This window comes from Theropithecus gelada, chromosome 18 (assembly GCF_003255815.1).
Source record: "Theropithecus gelada isolate Dixy chromosome 18, Tgel_1.0, whole genome shotgun sequence".
In the NCBI taxonomy this organism is placed as follows: Eukaryota; Metazoa; Chordata; class Mammalia; order Primates; family Cercopithecidae; genus Theropithecus; species Theropithecus gelada.
This window is the reverse complement of record NC_037686.1, coordinates 15,466,314-15,488,537: the sequence shown is the minus strand read 5'-3', so window position 1 is coordinate 15,488,537 and position 22,224 is coordinate 15,466,314. Positions and strand designations below refer to the sequence as shown.

Below are 22,224 nucleotides of genomic sequence, written 5' to 3'. Positions count from 1 at the left end.
AACCTCCCGTCTCAAGATCTTCAATTTACTCACATTTGCAAAGACCCCTTGTTGCCATGTCAGACAACATTTACAGGTTCCAGGGATTGGGATGTGGATGTCTTTTAAGGGGCCATTTTTCTTTGTTTTTTTTTTTTTTGGAGACAGAATCTCGCTCTGTCACCCGTGCTGCAGTGCAGTGGTGTGATCTCGGCTCACTGCAAGCTCTGCCTCCCGGGTTCATACCATTCTCCTGCCTCCGCCTCCCAAGTAGCTGGGACTACAGGTGCCCACCACCACGCCCGGCTAATTTTTTGTGTGTTTTTAGTAGAGACAGGTTTTCGCCATGTTAGCCAGGATGGTCTCGATCTCCTGACCTCATGATCTACCCTCCTTAGCCTCCCAAAGTGCTAGGATTACAGGTGTGAGCCACCACACCTGGCCTTAGGGGGCCATTTTTCAACCTATGGTACCCCTAGACTTTTGCAACCCTCTGCGCCTTCTGTCTTCCACCCTGCAGCCTGAGTTCCTCTCAACATGCAGATCATGTCATGGTCAGCTTTAAAACTCTTCACTGGTTCCTGGGGCCCTCAGAGCCATCCTGTTTCCCAGTATGGCCTGTGAATACCTCTCTCCCTTCCTGTCCCTCACTCTCCATTCCTCATTATGTTTCACCTATGCCCCACTTCTTCCCGTTCCCCGGAGAAGCTGGATCCGCCCTCTCCTCTGGGTCTTGGTGTGCTCCTCTGCCTGGGCCATTTTGCCACCTCCTCGCTTTTTGTTTGGCCCATGCCAGTTCATCATTCAGTTCTCATTCCTTCACTTCACTTCCTCCAAGAAAGCTTGCTCTGCATGTGCTGGGCGGGGTGCACTCTTGCCCCATCCGAGCTCTCGCCTGAGGGGGCATGTTTACCTTGTCATGGGATGTATTCCCTGCACCGGACACAGTGCCTGACACACAGGAGACTTAAATGTTTGTTGATGAGAATGCCCGTAGGAGGGGAACCTCTACATCCACCTACCGAGAGAAATACTGCAGCAAAGAGCGCTAATCCACGTCGAAGTCTTTGCTGGAGTGATTATATATGTGGATGCCAAAAGTTTCCACAGCCTTTATTTTTAAGCAAAAAATCAAGAACCATGTGATCGTGAGATCGAAGAAAATATTTTCATGTTTTTTTATCTGTTTTCTTTCAGGCCATTCCTGTGTTTCTCACTTTGTGTAATGTAGCTGAAGTTATCATCTGTGGGTACCAGAAGTGTTTTCAGAAAGAGGTAAACGTACGATCATGCAAAATGCTAGTGTTACTTCCTTGTTTTAAATTTCAAAGAAGCACTCTTCTTTTTATGGCCCAAATTAGTGTCTGCCTTTTCCTGCCACCAATCTCCAGGCAAGATTGCCTGACAGTGGTCACTGATATCATGGGACACAGTTTTGACTTTGCGGCAATTCACTAGACATATGTGAGAATATTGTTGATGTGAACTGAACTCAGATCCAGGCCAGGCTGACCCAGACCCTTGGGAGACAAAGAGGAGTTTGCTGTTGGCCTGGTGGAGAAGCATTCCGACCCCCAGCCAATCTAGCACCACAGGACAAGGCATAGCAGAGTTTTACACAGGGTGCCGGGACACTAGCCCACCTCAGGGAAATTTGCTTTTCTCTCCAGTACCAGCTGTACCTCATATCAGCTAGAACAAGCTCCTTCACCTTCCAGGCCTCCATCTGTGCAAGGTGGTAATAATGACACCAACTTGTTCAAGGCTTGTTCAAAGAACACAGCAACTATCATTGTTAAGTAACTGCTTCCAGCCGTTTCCTGCATGCAGTGGGTGCTCTGCACATCAGCAAAGATTACTAATGTTATTAGAGGTGGTTTTAATTTGGTCTTTTTTTTCGAAGTCGTTTTGTTGTGGTTTTGTTTTTTTTTGTTTTTTTTTTTTCTTTCTGGCATTTGCTATTTGGTTTCATATCAATTTTTGGAACATTTTCATTTATTTTTATTTTTAGAGACAGGGTCTTGCTCTGTCACCCAGGCTGGAGTACAATGGTGCAGTAATAACTCCCTGCATCCTCAAATTCCTGGGCTTAGGCGATCTTTCTCTCCCAGCCTCCTGAGCAGCTGGGACTACAGGCACGAGCCACTGCGCCTGGCTACTTTAAAATTTTTATTTGTAGAGATAGGGTCTTGCTATGTTGTCCAGGCTATTCTTGAACTCCCAGGCTCAAAGGATCCTCCTGCCTCACCTTCCTAAAGCATTGGGATTACAGGTGTAAAACATCACACCCCACCCAATTTTTGGAACTTTTAAACTATAGAGAGGCCAGCTGGCCACCTCAAGCTACATGCTTCTTACAGGTGTGCAGGAAAGGAGGCTGTAGCCATACCTGATCTCCCCCCATCATCCCGCCGCTCCTTGGAGGTGGCTCTGTCGATCATCTCTCCCGTCTCCTACACTGTGAGCCTCTCCCTCGCTGCTGGCTTATTTCCCTGAGCCCATAAACATGCTTGGTGTTATCAGCCCACCGAGGAGAGGACGGGCTGTTCTTCCCATGTGACAATGAGAGACAGAAGACACTCACTTCACCCAGTCCTGGAAGGGTGTGTTTACAAAACCAACCCTCCCACAGGAAGATCTCAAGCTGCCTTGCCCGTGCACCTCCCACTCTGCCTCATCCCTTCTCTCCCCTCCCACGCCACAGGCCTCAGACAGGGCCGGGCTTGGTGTTGTCCATGCCCTCTTGTCCCTGTCACCTGCTGCTGCTCCTGCTTCTGCCCCCACTGTTCCCCTGAGACTGCCCTGGCTGAAGGCACTGGTGGCTTCGTCTGTGCGACTCATCGTGTCTGTTTCCACCATTCCCCCTACTTTCTCCTCTAGCCTCTCTGGGCCCCCTTGGCCTTCATGCGCCCTCCCTGCTTGGTTCCCTTCCTGTGTCTTGGGCTTTTCCTTCATCCATCTTTCTTTTCCTTTTCCTTTGTCTGCCTCTTCCGGGTCTTCCTGGGCTGTTTCTTAGGAGCCTCTGTCCTCATGCCACACACTTTCTGGAAAATCTCATCCACACCCATTGTGCCAACCACCTTCTGCTCATAGAGGACCCCCAAGTCTCCGTCTCCAGCCCAGACCTCCCTGCTGAGCTCAGCTCCCCTGCAGAGCCCTGGGACTTGCTGTCCTGGTTCTCCCCGGACATCTGAAATGAAACTGATCTGTTTCTCCAGACCTGCTTCTCACTTGGTAGCCCCAATCCTGGTCATCATCACCCAAGTCAGAAACCTAGGAGGCCCCTTGGAGTCCCCAGTATCCCCTCCCGGCCACATCCAGCCTATTACCAAGTCTGTGCCTCCTCCACCCTCATAGCTGCTGCTGCCCTAGTTCAGTCCTCATTTTCTTCTCCAGGCGGCCTGGCTGGGACTGAGGAAAAAGAGCTTGATCCCTTGAGCACTTGCGCAGGGCCTGGAGTGAGCAGCCCTGGGCTGAGACAGTTGTCGTTTTCTATTTGGCAGTCCCACGGCCCAGGCTGGGAGGTGGAGGCCTCTCGGCACTTGGGCTGATCTCTGTGCAGCTGGAGGGTTCCCTGGATGGGCACCTTCCTCTGACGTTTTACTTACAACACCATCATGCAGTTTCCATAGTCCGTCAGTTCTAACATGCGCTGCTTTTCTTTCACATTTTAGTCAAATATCTACAGTGGGAAGGCTCTTACAATCAATGATGTGTCATGGTGTAGTTTTTTTTTTCTTTCTCCCTAATACATAAAATAAGTGGAAGTTTTACAATCAGTGGTGTCTTAGGGTCAATGAGATACGGCATGATTTTCCCCTTGTCTCGGGCCTGCTTCCCTGAGTCTTCCAATGGCAGGAACCACGTGGTGGTTCTCCTCAGAGCTCTGGGCTCAGCCTCCAGAACTGGGACTGAGCTCAAGAGTCACTAAATGGTCACTGAAGTTCAGGGGCAGAACCTCCCTGAGAGTGGCTAGCTCTGGGAACCTGACCTATCCAAATTCGAAAAAGACTTCATATTCTCCAAAAGGATACTTCTTTTTTTTTTGAGACGGAGTCTCACACTGTCACCCAGGCTGGAGAGCAGTGGCGTGATCTCGGCTCACGGCAACCTCTGCCGCCTGGGTTCAAGCGATTCTCCTGCCTCAGCCTCCCGAGTAGCTGGGATTACAGGCGCCTGCCACCATGTCCAGCTAATTTTGTGTATTTTTAGTAGAGACAGGGTTTCACCGTGTTAGCCAGGCTGGTCTTGAATTCCTGATCTTGTGATCCTCCCACCTCGGCCTCCCAAAGTGCTGGGATTACAGGCATGAACCACTGCGCCTGGCTGGGATGCTTTCTTATAAATTTAGAAATGAAGATTTACCTGGTCTGGGGACAAGATCAAGGCATCTCCACAGGGTTTTGCTTCCTGGTGGGCAGGTCAGAGCCTGTAGATGAGGTGACTGTAGGAGTGAGGGTTAGAAAGTCCTTCAGGGATGTTTCCATCTAGCAGGGGACCTCTTCCATTCCAGAGACGAGGGCAGATGTCTGGCTGAGAGGCCCTGTCCTTGGAAATCACTGAATGAACACCGTAAGATTTTGAATCTTCAACTCCATATGATCACTAACAGAAAACATCATTTCTTGTCAGGGCAAACTAGAAAAAAGTGAGTGGGTAACTTTTTGTTGTTGTTGTTGTTATTAAAACAAACCTTTCTTTCCTTTGTAAATCTAAGAAGATTTAAGATGTTGTAGAAAATACAGAGGGAGGCCACCCAGTGGCTCATGCCTTTAATCCAAAAGCTTTGGAAGGCTGAGGCAAGAGGATCAGATGCAGGAGTTCGAGGCTTCAGTGAGCCATGATTGTGCCACTGCACCTCAGCCTGGGCAACAGTGAAACCTTGACTCTAAAAACCCCAAAATCAACTGTGTTTCTACTTCCCTGAGGAAACCACTCTATTCTTTCAGACTTTTTTCCTATGCACATATATAGATGTATTTACACGTATGGTAAGACACATCCTATTTTTCCATTTAACAGTTGGTCAGGAAACCCTATTAAGGCTATCATTCCACATTGGTTGAGGCATGTGTTGGCCGTTCCCTATTTATAGAATTGTAGGTGGTATTTAGCAGTTTAGGGTTAAAATCTGCTCCATGATGCTGCTGTGATATGTTCTTGATGAGACTTATATTTCTGATGATACAGCCTTGATGAAATAATCCCTTATCATAAGGAACACACTTGCACACCACCTCACAGACTGTTAAATGTTACAATGAGGGCTACTTTGTCTACCATGTGTGGATTTTACTAGAATTATTTTTGGAGAGTAAAAGTTGACCTCTTTGTGACTTCATTCCCAGATTATGAAAATAAACTATCTGGAGCTGTAGAGTTCATTTTCACCATCCACAACAACATCTTTGTGTATTCATGCACACACACATGTGCGCACACACACACAGAGTTTGACTCTAAGGCAATACGTGGCTTGAGGAATTAATGTACCTTGCAGACTTATTTATTGCAGTTTGATATTAGAATACTCCTGTTCATTTATTCATTTGTTCAGCATTTATCAAGTACCTATGAAATGTCAAACATTTCGCTAGGCCTAAAGCTGCAGAGATGTAGGAGACGCATTTCTTAGCCTTAAACCAGAGTTGAACGGAGGGGCTGGCCTGTACACTTGGGCTGGCACAGGGTATGGGTGGGCCAGTGGGTGAGTTCCGGTGAGTCGGCACGGGAGGAGCAAGGAAAGCTTCCCTAGTGGGTAGATTCAACTCAGGCAGGGTGGGAAGGGACTTTCCAGTTTGATAAGAGAAAGGGCTCTCCTTGTCAGGCAGGCAGAGAGAGCGTCAGGTGGTGGGGAAGGGTGCCAGCAGAGGTGACACCACAGGACTGGCAGGCGGGCGGAGGGGCAGCTTCCCTCATTCCTCAGTGCCTCAAGTGCCCTCCTCTTTAACATAGAACCGATGACTGTTACTTACCCCATGATTAAAGGATTCAGTACATGTAGAGCCCTTAGAACAGCACCTGGCAATGTGAGTAGCCCTCACAGTTCAGTTAGCTGACCCAGAGGAATGTCAGCTATTTTTTGTTAATTTTGGCAGCATGACTTCTTTTTTTTTTTTTTGATACAGAGCCTCGCCCTGTCGCCCAGGCTGGAGTGTAGTGGTGTGATCTCTGCTCACTGCAATCTCCACCTCCCGGTTCAAGCAAATCTCCTGCCTCAGCCTCCCGAGTAGCTGAGATTACAGGCGTGTGCCACCACACCTGCTAATTTTTGGTATTTTTAGTAGAGATGGGGTTTCGCCGTGTTGTCCAGGCTGGTCTTGAACACTTAACCTCAGGCGATCCACCCTCCTCAGCCTCCCAAAGTACTGGGATTACAGGCATGAACCACCACATCTGTTCCTTTGGCAGCATGGCTTTTGAGGAGTTAACCTATTCAGAACCCTGAGACCTCAGTAGGACTTGTTGCTAGGTTATTTTGGACTGAGGATCCTGAAAAGGAAAATGGCTGCCATGAATTCAGTCATATCCAGAGCCCTGGGAGATGGTGCTAAGTAATGAACATACTTCCTGTTTTTACTCTCTGTATCCCAGGATCTATGCTCTTTTACTCCCCTCCATGGAAGGGGCCTTTTCTTTTGGCCTGAAACGTTAGCCCTGGAAGTTACTGGGTGAGCATGCTATTACAGAAGTGGAAGGGCATCCCTTCAGTCCCTCCTCTCTATTTCTGCTCTTACACCAGGCTGTTGAGGTTTTGGTTACGATTAGCTCAATTTTTGAGTAACTACTGGGCATGGTGGCTCACGCCCGTGATCCCAACACTTTGGGAGGCCAAGGCAGGCAGATCACTTGAGGCCGTGAGTTCGAGACCAGTCTGGCCAACATGGCGAAACCCCATCTCTACTAAAATTACAAAAATTAGCTGGGCGTGGTGGTGCACACCTGTAATCCCAGCTACTTGGGAGGCTGAGGCAAGAAAATTACTTGAACCCAGGAGGCAGAGGTTGCAGTGAGCCAAGATCACACCACTACACTCCATCCTGGGCAACAGAGCAAGACTCCGTCTCAAAAAAAAAAAAAAAAGAAAAGAAAAAAAGAAAAAAAAGAATTTTTGAGTAACACATTTACCGTACGGGGGGCAGTTATGCAGGTGTGAGCAGATCACCTTTGCCCTCCTCCTTTCGGCGCTTAAGGGCTAACTTCCCAGCAGGTGGCAGTACAGCACGGCTAGCCTCACATCCTGGGCTCTGCAGAGGCAGGGTTGGGCAAAGACCAAGATTAGAGTCTAAAGCTGCAAAAATAGAATCTGTTCATTAAAACAGGGGAAACTTTATTATTTAAGCACACATGAAAACTTAAGGTAGCCTTTGTAGTAAGCCACATGTTTCTCTTGTCAGCGCTTCACTTCTAAACAATATGTTTATACTTCATACTGCCTGAACTGGCGTCAAAAATTATAGTGTGTTCCCAGCTAGCAGAATAATCCTTCTGAAATGTTTAGAATTAATCAAAAGTTGAATTGGACCTGTTTGTTTCCTCTATCAAATATAGAAAAATCGGTGTTACCCTCTCCTAACGTGTTACTCTCTGCTAACATGTGCAAATGCGTTCTCAGTACAAAAGTCTGATTTCCTTAAACTGACTCATCAAAAGGAGTTATAATGGTAGAGTCCAAATCAGAATTTCTTCATTTCAGGTCATTTAAATGCCAAGTTTATATTCCCCCAGTCTGCCTTTTTTTCCCTTCTCTCTTGGGGTGGAGTAATGTTAATACTCCTTCTCTTTTTTTCTGTTTTTTAATTTTCATATCACATCAGATAATTTATAGGACTGCTCAGAGTCAGCTGGATTAGTGAATGGAATACTTAAAGAGACAGAACTAAAATAGAAGTTGAGGTTGGGTACAGTGGCTCACACCTGTAATCCCCGTGCTTTAGGAGGCTAAGGCAGGAAAATCACTTGAGGCCAGGAATTCAATACCTCTGAGCAACATAGTCAGATCCTGCTGCTACAGAAATCTAAAAAAAAAATAAAAATAAAAAGAGTAGCCGTACATGGTGGTTCATGCCTGTAGTCCTAGCTACTCAGGAGGCTGAGGTGGGAGGATTGCTTCAGCCCGGGAGTTTAAGGCTGTAGTTACCATATCATTGCACTCCAGCCAGGGCAACAGAGTGAGATTAGATAGATAGATAGATAGATAAATGGATAAACAGAACAACAGCTTAATTGCTCTTTAAAATACAGGTTACATCTATTTCTTTCTCGCTCCTCTTCTTAGTGTGTAAGAGTTTTAAAGACATAGCCCCAGCGTCATTTTGTCTTTCACGAGTAAACATCATTCTAATGGTGAAAGTACTTTGCTGAAGTGACTCAACTCTGGAATTCTGAGTCATCCTTCATTTGGTCCAAGCAGAAAAAACCTCAGTAAATATTAAAGTGCAGCAAGCTGTTAAGCCCTTGATAAACCTACTCATCGTTTATTTGCCTCTTAATCAAAATGTTTCCTTTTAAGAGGAATTTTAAAAGTTTTAAAAGTCTAATTGTATGTTTCTTTACTTTTATGCAGAACACGTCTCCTGCAAAGATCTGTAGGTAAGTTTACTGCCCTCCCCACAAAAAGCCCTAATAGAAGATTTAACCTAATTGTAACTTGGATGATAAACTGTTTGTTGAAGATTCATACTCTAAGAGGTGACAGAAGAATTTAGTATAAACATTCATATATCCCTAATTTGTGTCTTAGTCTAAAATTTCCTGTGTTTCTCTTTTCTTTCTGAAATATTTTATTCCAAAAGAGAAAACACCAGAACCAACCTGTGCTAGATTTCAGTCATTGATGCCCACAACTTTACTTAACAGTTGTGTGATACTGATGGAGAATGAAAATGAAAAACATGGAAGTGACTTAAAAATTTGGCCGGGCGCGGTGGCTCAAGCCTGTAATCCCAGCACTTTGGGAGGCCGAGGCGGGCGGATCACGAGGTCAGGAGATCGAGACCATCCTGGCTAACATGGTGAAACCCCGTCTCTACTAAAAATACAAAAAACTAGCCGGGCGTGGTGGCGGGCGCCTGTAGTCCCAGCTACTCGGAGGCTGAGGCAGGAGAATGGCCTGAACCTGGGAGGCGGAGCTTGCAGTGAGCCGAGATCGCGCCACTGCACTCCAGCCTGGGTGACACAGCGCGAGACTCCGTCTCAAAAAAAAAAAAAAAAAAAAAAAAAAAAAAAAAATTTAAAAGTAACGTTTGCAGTTTATTTGGTCTTTAATATTTTCCGTGGTGGAAAAAGCGCCGGCCTGTAAGATCAGAACTGCAGTCCTGGGCCACAACAGGGGGATTGTGGGCAGCTTTCCTCGTCCTCTTTGCCTCAGTTTCCTCTGCTAGAGCGTAAACTGGGCTGTCCTCTCATTCAGCCCTCGGTGCCTGCAGCATTTGAATTCTAACCTGGGTGCCCTGCGTCTGACTGCTTCCCGCTTCCTCTGCAGGCCAAGCAGCTCAGTCCTGGAGGCAGAAAACCAACAAAGGTGCTTTGATAGATGGATTTAGGATTCCTGCTGCAGCTATTTCTGGGCTTTCATCCAATCCCCCACCCTCCTTTTATTTCTTTATTACAGGTTCCACCTTGAAAGAACAAGACAAAACCAAACTTCAGGACTGTCCTCCTGTTTAAAAGGAGATTAGCAGGTGTCAAAGAGAGGCAGTAAAGCTCATGATACCTGATGTAATCAGGTACTGCTCGAGGCCAGGTGTGGTGGGCAGGCAGGCAGGTGTCTCACCCTTGGGCATCCCCCGTCTTCCACAGCCCCAAGAGGTTGTCTGTTTGGGGGGATCTCTGTTGCTCGTTCCCCATGGATGGGGAAGCATCCTCTATTCTATGAAGCCTTTCACTATAGGGAGACACCAAACCCTTCAGTATTCTCCTCTCCTCCCACCACAAAACCTATCTATTCCCGGGCAGACCCAAGAAGCTCCCCTGACAGTCTCTCCTCCACTTATCCCACTGTTTGCCTTGGATTCTTCTCTGGGTCATTTGTGTGTTGGGGTGCCTTGAAAGTCAGCAAGGCTATAGGAGTAGGGCGGGCTGGGGTAGAGAAGTGTCCTCAGCCTCGGCTGCTCCGTGTTGTCCTGACCTTCCCAAGGCTGTGAGGCGCCAGCTCCGTGGGCCCCTCTGCCAGTCCTCCTGCCTCTGGCCCAGCCGGTCAGTGCTGGTCCATTGGATACAGTGGCAACTACACATGGTTATAGCAGTGAGCACCATCAGAATTGATCAGTACCACTGTTTTCAGTGTACTAAGATTACACCTGCCAAGTGGTGTGTTACATATATATGTTTATGTGTACATATAAAAACATGTAGTCTCTATATAGAATACAGAATCTATGTTGGTAGGAGATGGCATATGGCAAAGTTCCCTGAAAGTGAAAACATTGTATTCAGCGCTTTTGTTCACGCCTTTGATCCTTGGCTGTTTGCTGCCTGATGGAATAGGCAGTAGTTAAGGGGCACTATATATATGTTGCCTCTATAAAATGGAAAGAGGAAAGAGACTAAGTGATAATTTGGGTTTTATGCTTTCTGGCGCCTTCTTTTAGGAGGAGAGAGTGGGGAAAGCTAGAGGCAAGAGCTTTCGGCATATAAAACTCAGAAGGAATAGGCCATAAACCAGGGATTACTGAACCAGCTCCAAATTGACTTTCTAATGAGTGAGGATAGCTTCCTGAAAATATCTGTGTTTGGCAGTGTTACTTTTTGTGCAAGAATTTTTAAAAATTGCTTTACTGTGGAAATTTCTAAAGACATATCAAAGTAAACAGAATAATGAATGAAGTCCTGTGTACCCAGTTCCCAGCTTCAGCCATTTTCAGCTTCTGGCCCCACCCACTGCCTTGCTCAGTATTTATTCCAGGCACCCTAGCATTTCATCTGTAAATATTTTAGTATGTATAAGAAATTTGTCTGATAAAACATTTTATGGGGGGAAAGTTTAACCCTACAGAAAAGTTGCAAGAATATTACAAGGAGCTCCCATGTATTCTTCACTTAGATTCACCCATTGGTAACATTTTTTACATTTGCTTTCTTGCTATCTCAATGTATATATGTGTACACATGCATAAACATACATAAATATCGCATACATATATGATAATGTAGATATTATTCTTGCTCTTATTTTTTCTGCATCATTTGAGAATAAGTTGTAGAGGTCATGACTCCACTCGTAAATACTTCAAGCTGTGTTTCCTAAAAACAACAATCCCTTAGATAACTAAAGTGCAGTCATTGAATTTAGAAAATAACATCTGATATGATACTATTATTTAATATTGAGTCCATGTTCAAATGTTGCCACTTATCTGGCCACAATATTATTACTATTATTATTATTATTTCCTTTTCTTTTTTGAGATGGAGTCTTGCTCTGCCACCCAGGCCAGAGTGCAGTGGCACATCTTGGCTTACTGAAACCTCCGCCTCCCGGGTTCAAGTGATTCTCCTGCCTCAGCCTCCTGAGTAGCTGGGACTACAGGCGTGAGCCACCACACCCGGCTAATTTGTGTGTTTTTAGTAGAAAAGGGGTTTTACCGTATTGGCCAGGCTGGGCTCAAACTCCTGAACTCAAGTAATCTGCCCGCCTTGGCCTCCTAAAGTGCTGGGATTACAGGCGTGAGCCACCACACCTGGCACAATATTATCTTTTATAACATTCTTTTTTCCCCTAAAGATGTCATGTCTAAGCTGGGCGTATTGGCTCAGGCCTGTAATCCCAGCACTTTAGGAGGCCGAGTCAGGCGGATCACCTGAGGTCGGGAGTTCGAGACCAGCCTGACTAACATGGAGAAACCCTGCCTAAAAATACAAAATTAGCGTGGTGAGGTGGTGCATGCCTGTAATCACAGTTACTCGGGAGGCTGAGGCAGGAGAATCGCTTGAACCCGGGAGGTGGAGGTTGCGATGAGCCGAGATTGCGCCACTGCACTCCAGCCTGGGCAACAAGAATGAAACTCCGTGTCAAAAAAAGGAAAAAAAAGATGTCATGTCTCTTTCGTACCCTTTAATCTGGAACAGTTCCTCAGCTTTTTATTGTCTTTCATTGCCTTCGCATTTTTGAATAGGGGAGGCCTGTTGTTTTGTGAACTGTCCCTAAATTTGGGTTTGTCTCAGTGTTTCCTCGTGGTTCAATCCACGCTCTGCATATTTGGCAGGAATACCACCCGAGCGATGTGGTGTCCTTCCGAGCTTTATATCAAGAGGCACACAATGTGGATCTGCCTCGTTATTGGTGGTATTAAGTTTGATCATTTGGTTGTGGGGGTGCACAAAGGATTTTAATGCGATTTCTGTAGTGTTTTCATTTTTGAAACAGGCGTATTTGTGGTCTGATTCCCCAGTTTTTCACTTGTATATTTTTGGGATCTGCAGTTGAAAAAAACACTTGTTTCATTAGATGTTTCACAGGCACACTATTTTCCTCGAGTGAGCCAGCTGTGGTTTTGCAGATGTCCTATAAATGCCTGACTCTGGGAAACAGCTAGCTGAGGTCCAGAGAAGGAAAGGTCTGTTCATGAGTAGAGCACATAATTGAAAACTACACAGGTAGTCAGGTTCACAGAGGAAGGACAGAGGAACCAAGCTGGTCTCGTAGGATCTTTGCCTCATCCAAACTCCAGAGGATGCATTTTCACCTCCACACTCTTGGGGAAAGCTTTGATGTTGAAAGGTGAAGCTGCAGTGTTTTATCTCCCTCTCCACAGTGCCCTCTTCCTCCTGGCCGCAGCAGGATGCCTTCCCTTCAATGACTCCCAGGTAGGTCCAGGTGAACTCATTTGCCTTCAAAGTGTCTTTTATTCTCTGAAGCCTGGGTGTATGACCAGAATTTCCTAGTCCTTCCTTTTAGAAGCAGGATAACTTGGCCTATGCAGAAGCATTCCAAAGCTTGCAGGCGGGGTAGCTTTGGGCTTGGGCGATACCATTTCCCCAGGCTTTTGCCTTCTCCCCAAGGCTGCAGGCATCGCGGCCTGCAGAGCTCTGGTCCCTGGGCACTGTGGTGCCTGCCGTCTGTCCTCTGTACATGCCTGGTGAACTGCAAGCCAACACCCAGGTTGCCCCAGCCTCAGGCATGGAGGCAAAGTTGATTTCCTCTCCTCCCAAGGGCCTCATCTCCTACAAAGTGATTTTTTGTTTTTGTTTTTGTTTTGTTTTGAGACACAGTCTCACCCTGTTGCCTAGGCTGGAGTGGAATGGCACGATCTCGGCTCACTGCAACCTCCACCTCCCGGGTTCAAGCGATTCTCCTGCCTCAGCCTCCCGAGTAGCTGGGACTACAAGCGCCCACCACCACGCCCAGCTAATTTTTTGTATTTTTAGTACAGATGAGGTTTCTCCATGTTGGCCAGGCTGGTCTCAAACTCCTGACCTCAAGTGATTCGCCCGCCTCGGCCTCCCAAGGTGCTGGTATTACAGGCATGAGCCACTGTGCCTGGCCTGCAAAATGATTTTTATTTTATTATCCTGTGCTAAAGTTGAGTTTTCTTTATGAGGTGCTGAGGACCCACCCCCGCCCCCAGTAGTCCTCTCGTTTCTGGGTTTCCTTTCTTTCTTTTTTTCTCCCTCCTTTTTTCCCCCAGGATTATTAGGTCCCCACCAAGTGTCAGGCACTGAGCCAGGCTCTGGGGACACAAAGAGGAAAATTAATCTTTGCTCAGGCAGAAGTCAAGCCTATTTGGAGCAGAGGGGAGGGAAACAGTCAAGTAAACAGATCATTATCACACAGGGAGGCCAGGGCTCTGTCCCTGAGGTACAGGAGGCTCTGAAGCACCTAAGAAGACGTGGGACCTCAGGAAGTAGGAGTAGCCACAATTACAGGGAGCCTGCTGTGTGCCAGGCTCTGTGCCAATGCTTTCTGTGCCTTATGTTATTTAAAATCTCCCCACATTTCTGTAAGGGTGGGAGCATTATTATCTCCATTTCATAGCATGGAATAAGGAGGCTCAAAAGGTCAGCAGCTAACAAATAAGTGGGGATTTTAGAATTTATCCCAGATCTCTCTGATGCTAGAGCCAGACTCTGCTTACAGGACCTAAATCTGGAAGAATAAGGAGGAGTTAGCCAGGAGAAGAAAGCAGGCGAGGGCAGTCGTGGAGTGTCATGAGTATCCTGTGATCCAGCATCATTGAGCACCTGTTGTGTGTCTACCCCTGTCCTAACACCTGCCCTCCTGGAATGCACATCTATGAGAGGGGAGGGCAGGGGGAGACAGAAACACATAAATAAGGAAGAAATAAATAGGACGTGTCCTATGATACTACATCCTGTGGAGAATAATAAGGGAAGAAGTAGAGGGTCCCCTTGGTTGAGTTGTAGGGGGAAGCAGTCATGCTTGGGAAAATGCAAGTTATCCTTATTCAGGGACAGTAGGAGACTGTACATACAACCGGAGGGGTTGATGGGGGCTTGTCACAGAGGTCTTGGGGTGTCATGAGTTTAGATTTGAACTTTGTGATGGCAGTGAGGGGCATGGGGTGTTGGAGGCAGAGTCCTGTTAGGAAGATGTTGTAGGCACCTGGGTGAGGAATGAGAGGGAACCAAGGAACTGACGTAAGGCCCCAGGGGTCCTATTTTGGGACCCTTGCTTGGCACTGCGCATTGATGACAGGGTTTCTGATGGCCGCACTGGATTCCGTTTGCCTTGCTCTTATAGCCATTTTTTCTTTTTTTAATTCTGTGTTTCAGTTTGATCCAGATGGATATTTTTGGGCTGTAATTCACTTATTCTGTGTAGGTAAGTTTTAAAATAGTACTTATGTAAGGCTGGGCACAGTGGCTCATACTTGTAATCCCAGCACTTTGGGAGGCCAAGGCAAGCGGATCCCTTGGGCCCAGGAATCAGAGACCCACCTGGGCAACCTCGAGAAACCCCGTCTCTACAAAAAATACAAAAATTAGCCAGGCATGGTGGCACATGCCTGTTGTCCCAGCTGCTCAGGAGGCTGAGGTGGGAGGATCACCTGAGGCCAGGGAGGTCGAGGCTGCAGGAGTCATGATCACACCACCACACTCCAGCCTGGGCAAAAGAGTGAAACCCTGTCAAAAAAAAAAGGAAAGAAAGAGAGAGAGGGAGGGAGAGAAAGAGGGAGGGAGAGAAAGAGGGAGGGAGAAAGGAGGGAGGGAGGGAGGCTTACTTGAATAATTGAGGTTTATTGTATACCCACTTTCTGGTGACCCTGGACAATAGGAAAATCAAATCCAAGGTGTGAAGGTTAAAATTAAATGGTCATTTTCTGGATTGGTTTTCTATTTTGAGGTTTTTCCTCAAATGTGTCCATTTCCAATATACTTTCCTCTTTTTTCATGGCAAATATGAACTAACTCACCATGACTTGGGGTTTCACTTGCTCAAGTCAACTTTTGGAACGCTGATTGGTCTTCTCTAAAAACGTTGGGAAGATATTCAGAAGTTCATGTCAAAAACTTTTTTTTTTTCCAGTAATTTACCAAAAAAGTCGAAATTGGTCAAATAAAGGGACCATCTGATTTTATTACAAATCATACGTTCAGTGTTGCTTGTCTGTAGTCCTGGGGGAAAAGCAGTGCCCTGACTGTTAACACAGCTCAGAAATGTTCAGCAGTCCAGGGGTGTTTCTTTTTTCATGTGCATCATGTCAAGGAAGTAACACCTTCCTGTTAATTGTGTCCTTCATTGATCATGATGCTTTCCATGCCCAGCACTCTGGGGACCACTGGAAGGACTGACTGCGTTATCATAGAGGATTATTGAATTTGCATCCTTGAAACCTTCCAAATGTTGATGGTCTTCTGTCAGCTGGGTGTGACCCTCATAGGGAAAAGGACCAGCAGTCATGCCTTTGGGGGCCTTTATCCATGTGGATTTTGTGTTTCCCTGGACATGCCAGCAGTTCCTTGAGCAGAATACCATGACCAGTGACATGTTTTATTTCATTTTCAGGGGCTTATAAAATTCTGCGGAAGTCCCAGAAACCCAGTGCATTAAGGTAAACTCTTAAACTCTTTTCTTTTTTTTCCCTTGTGATGGAATTTCACTCTTGTTGGAGTGCAATGGCACAATCTGGAGTGCAATGGCGCAGTCTCAGCTCACCTCACCCTCCGCCCCCTGGGTTCAATCTATTCACTTGCCTCAGCCTCCCGAGTAGCTGGGATTACAGGCATGCGCCACCACGCTTCACTAATTTTGTATTTTTAGTAGAGAGGGGTTTCTCCATGTTGGTCAGGCTGGTCTCAAACTCTCGACCTCAGGTGATCCGCCTGCCTTGGCCTCCCAAAGTGCTGGGATTATAGGTGTGAGCCACTGTGCCTGGCCAAGACAAACTCTTAATGTTTGGTGAGTTGTGGTTGGCCTAAAGGAAAGGGTTGAGACTTGTGGTATCATGAAATTCTTCCATTCGGCCAGAGACTCTGCAGGCCTGGATTGTGGTGAGGGCAGGGGACTTAGTCCTTGAAGCCGTCCCTCTTCTTGCTGTTTGGGCCACTCCAGGCTGTGTCCGCTAACACCTGGAACATGCCTGCCTTTAGCCGTGTGTGAAGAGGCATGGAAGTCTCAATCCCCTTCCTTTAGGGGATTCACATGTCACCTCTCAGATGACATGTGAATGAAATGTATGTGGCCAGCTGCTTTGGGTGCCAATCGGCTGCATTGATCACAGAGGGACAGTACTTTTTTTTGTTTCCCGAGCTCCATCCTAATTTGACTTACTTTAGACCCAGAAGTCTCTCCACTTCCTAGCTCATTCTTGGGTAAAATGAGGCCTTTGTTGCAGGCAGTCAATGGAGCAGCTTTGGTGAATGTAAATGAGAAAAGACAAGACTTCAGGCCTGGAGCTGTAAGGCCAGTTCCCCTAGACCGGCCAGCTGGCCTCTGGGTTTTGGGGCCTGCTGAAGGCCTAATGAGAAAAGGTTCGAAGGGAATGACTCCTGAGAGAAGGTCATCCACTCTAAGAATGTGGGGCTTCCACTCCCTGAAGCACCTTTTGTTCTTTTAATAAAATGTTTTTGTAGCAAGAAGCCAGTAGAGTTGCCAGATAAAATACAGGATGCCTGGTTGCATTTGAATTTCAGATAAGCCTTGAATAATTTTTGTAATATTCGGAACAGATAGTACTTACACTAAAACATTACTCTTAATCAGAAATTCAAATGTATTTGATTGCCCTGTATTTTTACTTGTTAAATATGGTAGCCGCAGAAGCCAGTCCAGTGGCCTGAGATAGTTGACACTCCTTTGAAAGTGACAAATGTATACGTGGGAAACAGTTGCCCACAGGTGAAAATGTGTGTGATTTAAAATGAACTAGTAACTGGTTTTGAATATTAAATCCTTTTCCCTCTATTTATGGGTAATTTATAAAAGTAGTAACTAAAATAGAATTTATTAATAGAAGATAATGATTATTTTATGTATTTAAAATAGTTCTGCTATTTCATTTATCTTTTTTTCTCTCTCATTCCTTAGTGACATTGACCAGCAATACTTAAACTATATATTCAGGTAAAATATAATTTACATTTTTAAAGAACAGTTCATATCCTTTTAGGGCTAATGGATTTTTATTTTCCAATAATATTTTGATTGAAGAGTTCTGAGCCAGTGTGCCTGCCAGGAAGGTAAGTTACAGAATTTGTGAGGATAACCAGAGTTGAGGAGACCAAATAGTAGTCTTGCCCTTAGACCAGGCAAGAGGGGCCTCTCTCAGGCCCTAAACTTTAGAGGGCCACGTCCCTCCTCTGGGGCGTGGCATCTGTGAGGCTAAGGACGTTTCTCTCATCCCAGAGCCCACCCCCTCACTTCTAGATTGTGTCCTTGAATCCCCACCCGTGTCCCTGAGCTCAACTCCAGGGCTCCTTGGGTCCATCTTCCCAACTCATTCTCAGGCCCAAGGGGTGTCCAAAGAGAGGCTCTCAGTGGGCCGGAGTGGAGGTGGAGGTGACCTTGAAGGCTCAGGTGTCCACACACATGTGTGAGGCCCTTGGGCTGCAGGATGAAGCCTGGGGTGGAAAGAAAAGGGAGGCATTGCCAGCCGGGAGTCAGAGGCTGCCCTGGGCTGCTCCATTCTGACGTGCAGCACCAGGGAGCCCAAGAATTCTACATTTTAAACTAGACTTTCAGGTTATTTTGAAGGTGTATTTGTTAAGGTAGGATGAAGTCTGAGGCTTGATTTATAACTTTTAAATACGGTATGTGGACTTCTGTTTGTATCCTTGTCCCAAGCCAAGCAGAGAATGAGCCTGCTTTACTAGAGCAGCATGATATACCCTTTTTATATTAGTATAATTTCTTCATTATAATGTGCATGTAATTTATAATCTGAGAACTCTAAGGGGTTTCCGTGTTGGGAGGCTGAGGCAGGAGGATCACTTGAGCCCCAGGGTTCAAGGTTACAGTGAGTGATGATTGCGCCACTGCACTCCAGCCTGGGCGACGGAGAGATCCTGTCTCAAAAAAAAAAGTGTACAGGGCTTCAAGTTACATTTTCCTTCAAACATAGTCCCACCACAGTACACCTAGAGGTGATTAATTGCAGTCCAGAAAACGTATTGTGTACCTGCCACATGATGTCTGGCACTGCTAGGGATCCAAGGATGAATAAAATATGGTTCTTGCCCCCAGGGAGGTCGCAGTGTAGGATGCCACACAGGGGAAAGGATGAAAAGAGAGTGAAGAGGAGTGTTCCTTTGATGTGAGCCTCATTCATGCTTGGCACCCTCCCATCACCCTCTCTGGAAACCCCTCCCATCCCCCAGCACCCCTCTGCAGTGCCTTCACACTGCCAAAGCCCACTGTGGGGGGCCCAATCCCCCACCCTCTGTAGCCTCTTTTATCAAAACTCATGCCCTCCAGATGACCGACTGAGTTAGAGGTTAGGCATAAACATGTGATCTAAGTATTGGAGGGATTTTTTTTTTTCAAGTACTGAATGGCCTGCTTTGGTAGGAGTTAGGAGTGGCTTAACACTATATTTGCAAAATTCAAACAAGGATTAAAGAACCAACTCCTTCACTTAATTATTTCTTATATTTACCCCCTAATATTTTATTTGAGGTTACCCTTTGGGGTGATTCTGATGATGGGATTTGGGGTACGTGACCAGCTCTGAGAGATGCTTTGGGATGGTAAGAGGCCCCTGATATCCTGCCATAAGAGTGATCACTTCTGCTCCTGAAATTATAACCCAAAAGGGATTCAGGGAGATAAAATAATGGAGTATGAACAGGAGTATGAACAGGTTTTCCAAAGAAAGGTGAGATGGAGGCAAAGACTTAGAGAGCCCATGCAAAGGGCTAATCATTGCAAAGTCTCCAGTCTCGTTTATAGCTACATGCAGCCCTGTCTTACACACCTACAACTTCTCAATGACCAGATGTGTGGCTCTTCCCATTGGCTTTCTCCCAAGCCTCCTGTCTAGCCTCTGTCCACAGTGCTGCTGCCCTGGAGCCATCAGAGAACCTGAGCTTTAGAGGAAGAGCACAGGAAGAGCACGAGAAACACAGAAATGGTTCTGGGAGACAGCCCCAGAGCAGGCAGGGCTCCCGGTGGTTTCTTTGCTCACAGCCATCTTCCTCCACACTGCCTAGGATGTCACCACCGACTAGGGATTCCTTGTGGTAGTTCCCAGTCCTGGTGCACTTTAGAGCCACTGAGAGGCCATAACAAAATAAAACAACTGATGCCTGCACCTCAGAGATTCCGATTTAAGCCAGGACACTGGGCTATTCTGATACGCAGCCAGGGTTTAGAACCAGAGTAGGCCATCCAGCACTTCAAAAAATTCCCTCCCGAATTGAACAGTGAGAACACTTGGACACAGGAAGGGGAATATCACACACCGAGGCCTGTCGTGGCGTGGGGGAAAGGAGGAGGGATAGCATTAGGAGAGATACCTAATGTAAATGACGAGTTAATGGGTGCAGCACACCAACATGGCACATGTATACATATGTAACAAACCTGCATGTTGTGCACATGTACTCTAAAACTTAAAGTATAATAAACAGTAAATAAATTTAAAAAATAAAATAAAATAAAAATAAAAAATTTCCTCCCATACTTAGAAAACATGTTTTATTCCTAGCCTCTAATTTGATTGGCTGCCTGGATGGCATGAGGTTTGATGGAAGAGGTTGCAGAGGGTAGGGGATTGGGCCCCCCACAGTGGGGTTTGGCAGTGTGAAGGCTCTGTAGAGGGGCTCTGCGGGACGGGAGGGGTTTCCAGAAAGGACGACGGGAGGGTGCCAAGGATGAACAGGGCTCACATCAAAGGAACACTCCTCTTCATTCTCTTTTCATCCTTTCCCCTCTGTGGCATCTAAAATCAGTAAAGGTAGTTTTCAGACACATGGTGGATGGGCTGGATCAATTGTGGGCTAGCCTCTTGGAAATGTAACTATCTTCTACACAGTTAATTTTGTGGCAAAAATATACGTAGCTCACACACAACAGCTAGCTTTTACATTGCAACCTATTTTAATTCAGAGTTTGCTTCGTTTAGCTTGTAAATACTCTTGGTAGATTAGGTGAGTATGATCGTAACTAGGGTCAGCCAGGACCAAGAAAAGAGACACAGTGAACCCTCAGGTTGAGACATGGATTCATATTCTGTCCCAAGCCTGTCTGTCCCAAGAGGCAATCTTCCTGCCAAAACATGAGACATTTCAAGACATTCTTACTCTCTCTGAGGAGCTGGATTTAGTCAGAATGAGTCAGTGCAGATAATTTGCTTTTAGGCAAATTTAACTATTTCCAAGTAAAATGGGTGGGAACAGCTGGGGTTTTTGGTGCGGGGGAAACTTCTTGACTACTTTGCTGTCTCTTTTCCAGTGTGGTGCTCCTGGCATTTGCATCTCATCCCACAGGTAAATGCCCCCACCAAGTGCTGTTTTGTTTGTCTGTCTGACATTGCTCATTGGACCCAGTGAGCCTGTCTCTCAGAGACATTTCACAAGAGAATGTCATTGCCCCCCAGGATGACTGCAAGGGCAGGAAGGTCCCACCTATTTGAAACTGCTCTTAACAAACCAATTTATCAACCAGGAATTTATTCTTACGCCTTCTTGTTGTCTGTGTTTTCATCCAGTATGATCTCAGATATACAGACAGGTCTATTTCCTGCTGAGTAAACTACTGCTTATTTTGCCCTCTTCTGAAATTCCTTTTCCAAGCATCCTGAATTGCTCTTCATTTCTAGTATTAAAAAATTTGGTGAAAAAGTTCAAAAGTTCAAAAAACTCCCTGAATCTGTTTTTGGTGATCACTTCAGGAGCAGAAGTTATTGCTCTTATGGCAGAATATGAGGGGCCTCTTGCCATCCCATAATATTTCCCAAGGCCTGCTGTAGTACCCCAAATCCCATCATCAGAATCATCCCAAAGGGTAACCTCAAATAAAATATTAGGGGGTAAATATAAGAAATAAGTGGGCCAGGCACGGTGGCTCTCGCCTGTGTAATCCCAGCACTTTGGGAGGCCGAGGCGGGCTGATCACAAGGTCAGGAGATCAAGACCATCCTGGCTAACACGGTGAAACCCCGTCTCTACTAAAAATACAAAAAATTAGCCGGGCATGGTGGTGCGTGCCTGTAGTCCCAGCTACTTGGGAGGCTGAGGCAGGAGAATGGCGTGAACCCGGGAGGCAGAGCTTGCAGTGAGCGGAGATCATGCCACTGCACTCCAGCCTGGGCGACAGAGTGAGACTCAGTCTCAAAAAAAAAAAAAAAAAAAAGAAATAATTTAGTGAAGGAGTTGGTTCTCTAATTCTTGTTTGAATTTTGCAAATATATTATTGAGTTACCCTCTTTCTATCTGGCATCATTTTTAAAGTTTGTATCATATGTCACCATCCAATTCTCATAATTCCAGATGAAAGGAGTCAATTCTTTTTTTCTTAAAAACACACACACACAAAACGAATGTTTACTGACCACTTGCTATGCATAAGGCATTACCCAGGCCCTCTAGGTCTCAGTTTTCACATCTAGAAAATGAGAAAGGTGAATTGGCTGCTTCCTAAGGTCCTTTCTAGGTCTCATCTTGTGCTTGAAGCAATAACAGCTTTCTGTTGGCGTTTTCAGCTGCTTCTTTCTGTTGGTGTTTTACCTGCTATCTGAGCGAGGATCCTCAGGGACTTGTTGATAGTGACTCAGGAATAATGCTTCTAGATTGTATGTAACATATCTGAATCCATGTCTCGTAAGGGTAACTTGAATACATTTTCTT

The 22,224-nt window shown here is 46.0% G+C and overlaps 1 protein-coding gene across 3 annotated transcripts in view; it reads left to right on the top strand.

The window, feature by feature from the left end:
- The window catches only part of TMEM241 (transmembrane protein 241), a 138,019-nt gene that overhangs the window by 50,880 nt on the left and 64,915 nt on the right, over positions 1–22,224 (top strand). For 2 of the 3 annotated variants that reach the window (XM_025365239.1, XM_025365238.1), the window contains 7 exons: positions 1,177–1,254; positions 8,546–8,571; positions 12,735–12,786; positions 14,713–14,761; positions 15,947–15,992; positions 17,468–17,503; positions 20,831–20,865. In XM_025365239.1, coding sequence (XP_025221024.1) covers positions 1,177–1,254; positions 8,546–8,571; positions 12,735–12,786; positions 14,713–14,761; positions 15,947–15,992; positions 17,468–17,503; positions 20,831–20,865 — 322 coding nt within the window. Of the gene's footprint in view, positions 1–1,176; positions 1,255–8,545; positions 8,572–9,592; positions 9,708–12,734; positions 12,787–14,712; positions 14,762–15,946; positions 15,993–17,467; positions 17,504–20,830; positions 20,866–22,224 lie in introns of all 3 variants that reach the window. The other variant, XM_025365240.1, reaches the window with a different exon arrangement.